Consider the following 11853-nt stretch of genomic DNA (forward strand, 5'->3'; position numbering starts at 1 on the left):
AAAGAAGGACTGATCTAAAGGGGGGTGTGGAACAATCACACAAATTGTCTTCATCTGTCTGACTTAACTCTCCCCTTTAACTCACTGTCTGGAGAATACATCTCCACAAATACATTTTGAACAAAGACAAGAGGCCTGTATATCAGAGGATAGAAGTTCACTGTAGTTTCAAGGGTCACCAGCAGGGTCGGCCTCTCTTGTAGTGGTTGTCTGGGACCCCGATGTACTGGGGGGTGCACAAAATAATTTATAATAAATAAATTATAATTAAGCAATTAAGTGACAAACCTAGACCTTTCCCCATATAATCATTAAATTCTCTTGAAAACATAAAAGTAGCAAAGACCTGAAAATTTGCTTACATTTGACAGAAAAAAGAAAATGAAAAAAAAAAATCATACACTGAGGCTGTTTTAGCTTACCGTTTAATGCTTAAAGCACGTTTGCATGGCAAAAACAGCATCTGTTAAAGCATAATTTTTGTCATGCTTTCTCAAGAATAATATGGGGAAGAAATTCAGGCACTGCTGATGAGAAGTACAATACAAGAAGTAGGACAAATCTAGATAAATCTACTTTGTATATAGTTATTAAATATATTTTTGTCTATAATTATTATTTATATATTTATTTTATATTTATATATTGAGGCGTTTTTATATATTTATAGGACCTATCTAATTTTAGTTTTTTTATCCTTTTTTAAATTTTGTACCATATTTCATTTTTTTTTGCATTCTTTTCTTTTTCTTTATCCATTTTTTTACATAGTTCTTCCTCAATTAATTAACTTTATTTTTGTACCATATTTCTTGAACTAATTTTGCAATGCTATTCTTTATTTGCAATTGTAATTTATTTACACTGAATCTGTTAGACAGAAGCACGCAATAATCATACAGTATGATGTACTTAAAGGGGTCATATGATGCGATTTCATTTTTTCCTTTCTCTTTAGAGTGTTACAAGCTCTTGGTGCATAAAGAAGATCTGTAAAGTTGCAAAGACTAAAGTCTCAAATCCAAAGAGATATTCTTTATAAAAGTTAAGAGTTAGCCACACCTACCTAAAACGGCTCGTTCGAACACGCCCCCACATACCTACCTCACTATGTGGGAAGATTTGCATAACACCGCCCAAATGTTCACACAAAGAAAGAAGGAGTAACTTTTATTCTCGCTGTAATATTGTTGCCGCCGCAGTGAAAAAGTGAAAAGTGACGTGACATGTGGCCAAGTATGGTGACCCATACTCGTGGGAAGATTTGCATAACGCCGCCCAAATGTTCACGCAAAGAAAGAAGGCGTAACTTTTATTCTCGTTTTTGTCTCGTCGCTTCGGCCGGGACACGGCATCAACAGTATGGTGAGGTGCGTAACATTTCCGTCTCACGCTTGAGGTATTCGGCCAATCACAACGCATTGGATAGCTGGCCAATCAGAGCACACCTCGCTTTTCAGACCGATTAGTTTTGTAAAAATCGACGCGTTTCAAAAAGGCGGGGCATAGAGGAGAAACAATAATGTACAGTATGTGGAAAATAATGTGTTTTTTTAACTTTAAACCGCATAAACACATTTCATTACACCAAATACACAAAATAATGTTCTTTTTAGCAGCATCATATGACCCCTTTAAAAGAAACAACATTGCAGTGGCTCTGTCTAATATTTTATATTAAGATTATTTTATAAACCAATGAGGCCCATGTTGATAATCTAGGGGCCTAAGGCTCCGCAAAAACACACTGGCCTTGTTTAGATTCTGACACTGATAAGCTCCCACAATCAGCCAATAATGGAAGAAAACAGTGGAACGGGTCACACAGAATGTCTTGTTATCTTCTCTCTAGTCAAAACACAAACACTGAACTGAGAGAAACAATGGAGCCCTTGCTAATTTGCACAAGCAGATTCTGTCCAAAACTAACTCATTCAATCAGGCTTTAGGGGCAGCAGTGGCATGACAGTACAGTGTCTGGATGGAGGTAAGTGATCCATCGGCATGTCTGTGTGTGATTGAGCAGCTGGAGCTCTTTAGATGACACAAACAGCCTAAAGCACAAAAAAAGACAAAAGAGAGAGAAGGAGAGCGAGAGAGGGAAGCTGGGCAGCGTCTGGGTCTCATTTAGTGGATAGTAATGTGATTAGCATTGTTTAGTTTTCACAGCTTCAGTCAGTCCCTCCTAAGACCATGGGAAATACTTTTGTGTGAGAGTTTGTGTTTTGTATATCTCTTCATGGCACACCCTTCGTTTTTGGTCAAGTTCGCTTCCTGTTGTCGGATGTGTTGAATATATACATTTGCGCAAGGGATGTACATCCACTGCACATGCACACGAGTAGTGTGTGTTGAAAAGTGTTTACGGACGTGTGCAGTGTTTGGAAAACGGTTAATAATGCAAAGAGCACAGGGTCTGGTTTACATGTACGGCGCATCTTGACAACGATTGCGACATCTGGAAATAAATAGAGCGGAGGGCATAATAGATTCAGCTAATTCATTTTTAATAGCACAGTGTGGTTCTTGGGGGGAAAAAAATTATGGCACCCTCAGTGGATGCCACTGCTGCTTAGCTTTTATCCTGATCTGTAAGCTTATTCAGATTCAGCATATTTAAAGGAAATACCACCACACAACTTTAAAGAGATAGTTCACCCTAAAATGAAAAATGTACTCTGTAAAATTAAATTAAGTGTCCTGATAGATCTACAACAGTTTTTTCAGCATATATAAGAAGAGAATTTACTGTTAACCAGTTTACAGGTTTTTACTGTAACATTTTTACATTCTTTTAACATTAAAATTTCTACTGCTTTTATGTTCTGCAGAAGAAAAAAGATCACGATTTGGAATGACATGAGTAAATGAAGGCAGACTTGTGATATTTGGGTGAACTATCCCTTTTAAATGGGAAACAATGCACGCCCCTTCACCCGAGTCAGTGCGGGACGGCCTTAGTTACCTGGAGTATTTACAAAACAATCGGACGACTTCGTTCAGAAATATGGCTTTGTCTCACAGTGACACCCCAATTACAGATTACTCCTCAGCCATAAATGCTCGTCTCTTCCTTTGCACAACGAGAGGCATTTATAACAGTCAATTTGGGTTAATCATACAATCATTGACCTGTGTTTATGACGGCCCATTAATGGAGGGGGGTGGACGTAATTGTCAGAGGCAGCGATGCGCTAGACGAGCGCCTGCTTTCTATATATATTCCTTGGCTGTAAAAGAGCCACAGGCGCCCCTTCGGCTTGCAGTTATTGGTGCGGCCCTCAGTATGTGTGTTAGGTGCTTCTTTCTGACCTGATAAGTATTTAATAGATAAAGCCTTATCATTGGTGCTATTGTTCCTTGCTGTCTTCTTTTATAGCACAAGATTAAGCTCCGTAGAAAATGAGTAGTAAGAAAAACAAAATGAATGATTTCCAAAATGTTTGATGCAATAACCCACAGGTAGTGTAAATAATTTCGTAAATGATAAATATATGACTCATTTCCCACTAGACTTCCTTGTCACTTTAAGAACTATGTGTATAATTATGTATTTCGCCATATGCTGTAAATTACGTTGGTCTGCCACCTACCTCAGTCCCCTCTTTCCAATCACACAATGTTCTTGTCTCACTGTCTTTCAATCATTATGTTTGTGTGCCCTCTAATGTTGATTTTTACTGTAAGTGGGTGCTGGTGTGGTGATGTAATGTGCCAGGTTTGGTTCTGGTTTGGTGGAGCTGCCTACTCAATGGAGTGGAGCCCCTCCTAACTTATTCTTTATTGAGATTTCATTACAGCCATCATTGACATGAGGCCATCTCTGATGATGTCATGGAAATATGCTACTCAAATTTGCGGCACAATGAGATCAAGTGGGGTTAATCGACTCCCCCTCTCTCTGCTTCCTTTTCACAGGCATCATTAAGGTGGGCCGCTGGAACCCCCTGCCCATCCATTACCTGACAGATGCTCCAGAGGCAACGGTTGCTGATATGTTGCTGGACGTTTACCACATGGTCACGCTACGCATCCAGATACAGAGGTAAAAGACCACAGAGCATTCTCAAAAATAAAGGTTCTTCAGTAGTGTCTTGGTTCAGAAGAGAATACTCTCTTGGTTCAGAAGAGAATTCTCTGCATATCAATAACCTTTATGGTTTATATGCTTTATAGTGGTCATTTTAAATAGCTAAATAATATATAATATAAAACATATATTTATATTTTTAACAACAACAACTATTATTATTATTATTACTTAAATAAAATAATTATAAGTCCAATTTTTTGGTCTTATAAGTTTTAAATAACCAGCACAAACAAAAACAGATTATTATCATTCATGAATGAATAAATAAATAAATAAACAAACAAACAAATAAATGTTAGATTTTGAACAGGTTATCTTGTGGTATCAGGTTGTAAAGCCCTTCTAATTGAAAAATTAATTTATTTAAGAGTGAAGTGTAAAGTATATTATTTAAGTTTATTTACAAATATGTTTTATGTTTTTATTTTTATTTATTTTATTTAATTTACTTTTATTTATTCTCTGCTGATAGGCATAGTGTTTGTGATGTTAAGTGAATCATTTCCATTTTTAAAAATGTAATTGATAAATATTGTGTCCTCTGTCTACAAACTATGGGAAAATAACATATAGGTTAATTATATAAAAAAAATAATATTAATAAATAATTATTGATTTTTATATTTTGTAATACATCATAAAATAATATTAAATAATAATAACAACTAATAATAATATTTATTATATTGATGTTTGCATTGAGGAAATACATACAAAAGTTTCCATTTTCTATATATTTTGCTCCATTACAAGTGACGAGATAATTAAGGGATTATTTTGCTTATGTCAATGATAGAGAGTTGAGCAAGCCTCTAAAGCCCTGTGCATACATAAGAGCCAGGCTAAACTTTTTATCTGCACTTCTCAATGAGCTCTTTCTTGCCCAATGATTGCAGTTTACTCTTGAATGCTGAGGAGATAAACATAGGGTCCAAATGAGAAGATTGTAGTCTTTGTGTAGTCGTGTACCATCCAGGTTTGTTTCCCTGTGTTTCCATGGTGATATAATTGTTGAACTGGCCTGCTGCAGGGTTTATTGATTAGGAAATGAAGATTTCTGGAAGTTACTGTAGAGTAATGGAGGGATTTGGGATTTACAGCTTTGCTAAACTGGAGGACCTTCCATCAGAGCAGTGGAATCACGCTACAGTACGCAGCGCCCTCAAAGAACTGCTCAAAGAGATGAACCAGAGCACACTGGCCAAAGAATGTCCACTTTCCCAGGTACAGCTGCTACCCACTAAGATTTTTTAAAATCCAACACACATAGATTTGACATTTAAGATGATAAGTAAAACATGTACTGCTGGTACAACTCTTCCAAAACTAACAACATAATACTTAGCAGTATAACATAAATGAAAATGTTGGGCTCAGTATTGCATTATGCTTGCAGATGTTCCAATCAATGGCGTCAGTGCATGGTTAATGTAGCCTATATTGTCTTAGCGTGTTTCATTCATCAATTTGAAATTTACTCAGAAATTCCCCACATTCATGGGCCATTTATAAAACCCAGAAATTACTTCACCATGAGAGAGAGTATGCGTGTGTGTGTGTCTATGTGGGTGTGCATTCGCGATCCTTGCTGTGCTCATTTCCAAGTACGCGAGCAATCTTGGAGATTTATGTATCTGTGCATGCTGTGTTTAAGTGGAACTCTGTGTGGGTGTTGATCCTCATATCAATTGTTTGCATATGTGTGTGGCTCTTCGTCTCTACTTGTGTCACTGCGGCTCGAAGCTTGTCGTGGCGTTCGCTATCCGCCTTGCCTGGGTGGCTTTCCACAGTAATGTGTTTTATAGACCATTTATCATTGCAACTTTAAGATCTTGACCATGTGTGTTTATTTCCGTTGTCCTCTGTCGTTGTTCCCATTTTTTCCTTTTTATTGACCTCTCTTGTTTCTTTGACTTTTTCCAGAGTATGATCTCCTCGATAGTGAATAGTTCCTACTATGCTAACGTCTCAACTGCCAAGTGCCAAGAGTTTGGTCGCTGGTACAAGAAGTACAAAAAAATTAAAGGTAAGGCTTGTACTGATGTCTTTTTGGTTGTATTTGTACTCTGTCCAACCAAAATCTAGCTCAAATCAATTCTTCATCAGTTATTTGGTGCCATCTTAAGTCAAGTGGAAAAAAGACTAAAATGCTAACCTGAAATTTTCACAGTAGTCTGGTCAGGAAAGCATAGCTGTGATCAAACTCGCATACTGTCCTGAGTAGGTATTTCATTCGATGAAGAACTTGTTCTATACAGCATGAATGTGTGTCATGTGACTTTTGGCATAAGTTGTGTTGCTTCACTGCGACTGCCAACTCTTTTCCTGTGGCCTTAAGGGATAGTAAAGTGTCCACTGAATGCACTTCAGAAGTAGGTCATCAGCCGTTTTATGAATACTGTGAATTCGGACATACTGCTCTTTTTACATGCAGTTTTTTCATCTACTATATAGCAGGCAACTAGGCATATTCAGATGCGGATGCGTGTGGTGAGGTATTCAGGGTCATGAGCAAGTCTTGAGCTTTGTGCTACGTTTTATACATTATCTCTTAATGACTCCTCTTACATGGGATGGGGTAACTTAAGCCTCCTCGCGGCCTAATAGAAACCACTGTTCCTTCCCCAAAAATGCTGCAGGGGGTCTCCCAGTGGCAGGTTCTGCAAGGAGTCATCCCACAGCTCCACTATTTAAGCCTCTTAGCATCCAAATGCCTGTGACAATTTTCCTCCTCTCGTTGCCCCTTCAAAAAGTGAAATAATTACACAGCAGGACAGATCAAAGTGGGGGCTAAACCCCAAGTGCAGTGAGAGAGCGAGCGCCAACAAAGAATAAAGCGATCCTCGGCACGCTGACAGAGTAAGTGGTGTTGAGTTACACCGAGCCTCCTCCATTAGTTCTGCTCCTTGCCTCCCAGAGCTAAACACACAGCCCGCATTGCCAGATGTGTGTTCCAGTGCAGAGAGACCCCATTGGCTGACTCATGTGTCAGTCACACAGTTGTAAACCAAAGTTGTAAAACTTTCTATTCATGAAAGAACATTATTGTTTTCAATGTGTTGCCATTTACCAGTTCCTTGTGTTTGTTTCAGGGGACTATTTGTGGCAAGGACGGGAGAGCTCGGAAATCAAGGGTAGGCATCTACATTGTGATGTTTATTTGGGTAAAGGACTGTCTTTGATTTGTCAACTAGAACACTAGAGAGTTTGTTCTAGTGCCTCATACACATCTCCATCCCTCCGCAGTTGAAAGGGACAGTCTCACTGACTTCTGTGTATTAGCCCAGCGTCCGCCCCCTCACCTGACTGGTCTGGTGCAGCTCGGTCCATTGAATAGTGGCGGCTCTCTGGTGAAAGGCGGCTCTGGAGAACATCAGAATTCAGCCCAGTCTCAGCCTCCATCTCAAGGGCAGCCGCAAGCTCTATCATCTCACGGACAGCTCCATCACAGTCCTCCGCTAAGAGCTCAGGTGCCTCCTCCACCTCCACCAGCCTCCCTGCAACCTCTTTTGGCACCCGGAGGACTCCTCTCACCCCAGCTTAGTCCACAGCTGGTGAGGCAGCAGTTAGCCATGGCTCATCTTATCAACCAGCAGCTGGCCGTCAGCCGCCTCCTGCATCAGCACCCACAGGCTCTTAACCAGCAGTTTCTCAATCACCCACCCATTCCACGGCCTAGCAAGTCCGGTGGTCCTGGAGAGCTCGGGTCCAACCCCTCGGCTGCGGAAGTCTCCTTTGATATCTACCAGCAGGTGCGAGATGAGCTGAAAAGAGCCAGTGTCTCACAGGCAGTGTTCGCTCGAGTTGCCTTCAACCGTACACAGGTACAGTACAGACTGCATGGTGTAGAATGTTATTCACTCAATGGTTCAAAGGTTCAAGGAAAAACTTTGAGAAAGGAGTGAGACACTACACCATGTATAGTAGCAAAGAGCCTCTTCAGAACATACCAGTCACTAGGGCGTGGTGATGTATTGATTTTAATGCACTTTTTATTTGGCCATTAAGTTTCTGTAAGTAACACCTAAAAAAAAATGCTGGCAACAGTATAATATAAGGTAAGGTAACTTTGGTAAGTGTGAAGTTAGTTCACTTAATGCCAAAGCAAATGTACTTGCGTTACCATTTACCAAACTGTGTTTAAAAAAAATTTGAAAATTATTATTCTTTTTTTTTTTTTTATGAATTTTTAAACGTAGTTTTAAATTTTGTAGTAATTTTTTCTGAATTTATTCTGAATTTGTAATACCATTTAAAATGGTCATATAACGGAAATAGTGACAGATCTTTTCTACTTTATTGTGACTTACATCCAAGTGAAATCAAAAAAGAAAAGAAAAATGTTGGTTCTCTCCGTTCGTTGTTGATTGGATGGAGCGTGATGCAAGCTTGCATTATGCTCCATCTGATATCAATCGAAAGTTTTTTTTTAATAAAACATACATGGATGAATTGTTTAATAATTGTTCAATAAAATCAATAGCATGCATTGAGAAATAGACAGGGTGAATTTACATTTCATACTGAATTTAAAGATTACTCAGTTCAATTTGTCATACAATTACAATGCATAATTTTTTAAAACAAACTAAAGATTTTTTAAAGACCAAATACAAAGTACATACAGTATATGTTGAGAAGTATATCGAATGTCAGCAACAAGCTGTAAAAAATATCACAACATAATATCTATAAGATTTATCGCCGAAGCCCTAGTAACTATCACAAACACAGACCAAATATAATAATCAGACCATTTACAAATCAGAACTAAAGAAGTTTAATTTGGCACTGAACTAAACAAAAGAGAATAATGAACATGTCAATGCCGTTCTGTCAGATGTTTCAGGTCTGTGAGTCGCTTTAAGCATGTCAGCGTGATTACTCTGGTATCCAGAAGTTGGATCCTCTCATACACCTTCACAGCAGCAAACACACCTGGTGAATTCACAGAGTCACTACAGGTCTAAATTATGTCCAATTACATCCAACATAGTGCACAGTCAGTTAAAGAGTGGGTGGAGACTTACATGGTGCAGGTGAAGTAACAGGATAGATGTGTTGCAAGAAAGTGAGCCTTCCACAAATTGCTTCCTCTGTGCTTACGTGTGTGTTTATGTGTGTACACCAGGGCCTGTTATCGGAGATATTGCGAAAAGAGGAGGACCCACGCTCAGCCTCTCAGTCCTTGCTAGTGAACCTCAAAGCAATGCAGAACTTCCTGAACTTACATGAGAGTGAGAGGGACCGAATTTACCAGGAAGAGCGAGAGCGCAGCATGAATCCCCCTGTGAGTCTGCCCCCAAGCACAAACCCCAGCCCTGGTGGCGCCCGCCTTTCTCAGGTACCCCACTTTCCAACCCTTGACTAGGTTCAGCCCCCTACACATCTCTTTTCCCCTGTTGCGTCTGTGTTTGTATGTTTGACTGGGTGTAGAAATACCTGAAAGCTTGTGTTGTGTCTGATTCTGAATTGTTTATCTGTAGGCCTATGAGATTGCTTTTGTTTCTGTCTGGATTCATGTGATCTGTTTACTTGTTTTGTTTGGCTTACACTTTGTTGTTTTCTTTGTATCAGGCTGTTATAAAGCTTAAAAAAATGAAAGAACTTTAGTAAAAAAAACACTGAAGTTTAGTAAAGGCTGGGATACACTACATGACTTTTAAAATCTGAACATATTTTAAAACACTAGTCATCACACACTTGCCGACTTTGTAAATAGGTACATACACTAAACAACTGAGGATCAAACACTACCAGACTTTCAAGTCATTCTGAACCCAACAAACTCACGCAGAGACATGCGCCTCTGATAGGAGATGCATGACAAATGAAAACAACGCATTCTAACATTGGCATTAGCATTGACTCCTCTTGAGATTGTGAAACTGGGGCAAAATATCTAGGTAAAAGTCATGTAGTGTCTTCCAGCCTAAAGCCAGACAACTAAGGTCAAATGTTTAGCTTCTATGACATCTTTAGCTAAAACGTTATGCTATTATTCTTGTATGATGATATCTCTTTGAATATTAATACATATTGGCACTGACAACAATAATATGGATAACTCACTAAAACAATCACACTGCCTTTCAAGACAGTGCCCTCTAAGGGTCAAAGCTAAAATCTGACTGCTACCTTCTTATTGCTAACTTCACGCCATACCTCCCAATGCAGAAAGTGTGGGAGCGCAGCATCGATGAACAGTTAACCCCTGACGCATGGGCATCTATTTGGAAGAATAAGACCAAAATCACAATCTCGGTGAGGATTACATCACCACTCACTTCATTTCCTCATAGAGTGTACCTCATCCGAGACCTCCAAGATCTGTAGTGATCAACTGTACGCACAAAACTTTTCCCATTTTGCAAATAAAAGCCAAGCTATGACAGAAGGTCAAATTTATAATGTTTATATTGAAGATTTACAACCATATACATGTTTGTACATGTTTGAGATTAAATGGTGCACACCCATTAAAACGTCGAGTCCACAAGTTCTTGCTCCTGATTCTCTAAAATGACAAAAGCAGAAAAGCATGGCTCTGCTCTTGTTATGGCATGTTTATATTAAATGACCTGGAAACTGGTGCGTGGACTTTCTAGAATGCTTGTAGGAATCATATGAATACGGCTGCTTTCAACCTCAAGACCATTGTGAATGAACCCATGCAGATAATAAAAATCTTTCTGATATGAGAACAAAGTTCTCATTCTTTGGTCTTAGGGAATGTGGTTGTGTATTATCATTACTATTATGTCTGTATATGTTTATCTCACAATCATTTTTACTGGGGAATGTGAGATTGCTTGCCTGTGCCTGCAGGGCAACTTCAAACATTGAATAAGAAAACACACCACTCTAAAATCAATACACCATACTTCAAACACGTACTACAAAGAGTTTACTAACAGGATGCTTTAATGATTTATCTGCTAAAATCTCAGTACATTGCAGGTACAAACAAGGGTCTAAAATGTCATCCATGAATATGATCTCATATTGTACTTTCTCTAGCAATTATGAATATTTATCTAACCAATATGTCTTTGTTGCTTTTACCTTTGACCACTGGACCCACACAGTCCAAAATTTCTGGTCCTAACCCTGACCTTCCTCTGAAAATGGAGCCGCTGGTTAACATCACCTCAGCCATTTATGACGAAATCCAGCAGGAGATGAAACGGGCAAAAGTGTCTCAGGCACTTTTCGCCAAGGTGGCAGCCAACAAGAGCCAAGTAAGAATTGATTTTTTCATTTTGGTTAATAATCCGGACATGTTTCCATCCTTTCAACATCCTAACATAAAGTCAAAACTGAACTGCAAAAATAAAAATTCTAAACTAGCCTAATCTATGTTAACTATTTTACACTGAAAATACACAGAAAAACCTAATAATTTTGTCTTCTACTTTTCAAGTACATCTTGTATACGGGGTTTGCATTTTATTTCAATGTACAGGAGAATTTAAATAACTTGGTATTTTCATATGATAATTGTTAATAATATATTTAATGCATCTAAGAAGTACTGTATACACTACCTGTTAAAAATAAGGTTGTTCATGTGTAATGTTGTTCATGTGTAATGCTTAAATGGCTTTTATGGCTTAGAGACCCTTTTATTATTAAAAAATTAAATACTTTTAAATTAAAAATATTTTTAGGTGCTGGAAATATTAAGGGATAGGATATTTAAACATATCGTGATTTATTTTATTCTGAAAAGATGTTAAGATTACACTTAGCTTACATAT

The 11853-nt window shown here is 38.4% G+C and overlaps 1 protein-coding gene across 1 annotated transcript in view; it reads left to right on the forward strand.

Annotated features, from left to right (window-relative positions):
• LOC107731767 (DNA-binding protein SATB2-like) overlaps positions 1-11853 on the forward strand; it is a 47567-nt gene that overhangs the window by 21124 nt on the left and 14590 nt on the right. Inside the window, exons 5-12 of the mRNA XM_016542938.1 lie at positions 3919-4045; positions 5194-5317; positions 6017-6119; positions 7186-7227; positions 7340-7917; positions 9225-9437; positions 10271-10357; positions 11182-11334. Of these exons, the coding sequence (XP_016398424.1) occupies positions 3919-4045; positions 5194-5317; positions 6017-6119; positions 7186-7227; positions 7340-7917; positions 9225-9437; positions 10271-10357; positions 11182-11334 (1427 nt within the window). The remainder of the gene's footprint in view (positions 1-3918; positions 4046-5193; positions 5318-6016; positions 6120-7185; positions 7228-7339; positions 7918-9224; positions 9438-10270; positions 10358-11181; positions 11335-11853) is intronic.

This window comes from Sinocyclocheilus rhinocerous, unplaced genomic scaffold (assembly GCF_001515625.1).
Source record: "Sinocyclocheilus rhinocerous isolate Xijiao unplaced genomic scaffold, SAMN03320098_v1.1 scaffold2083, whole genome shotgun sequence".
Lineage (NCBI taxonomy): Eukaryota > Metazoa > Chordata > Actinopteri > Cypriniformes > Cyprinidae > Sinocyclocheilus > Sinocyclocheilus rhinocerous.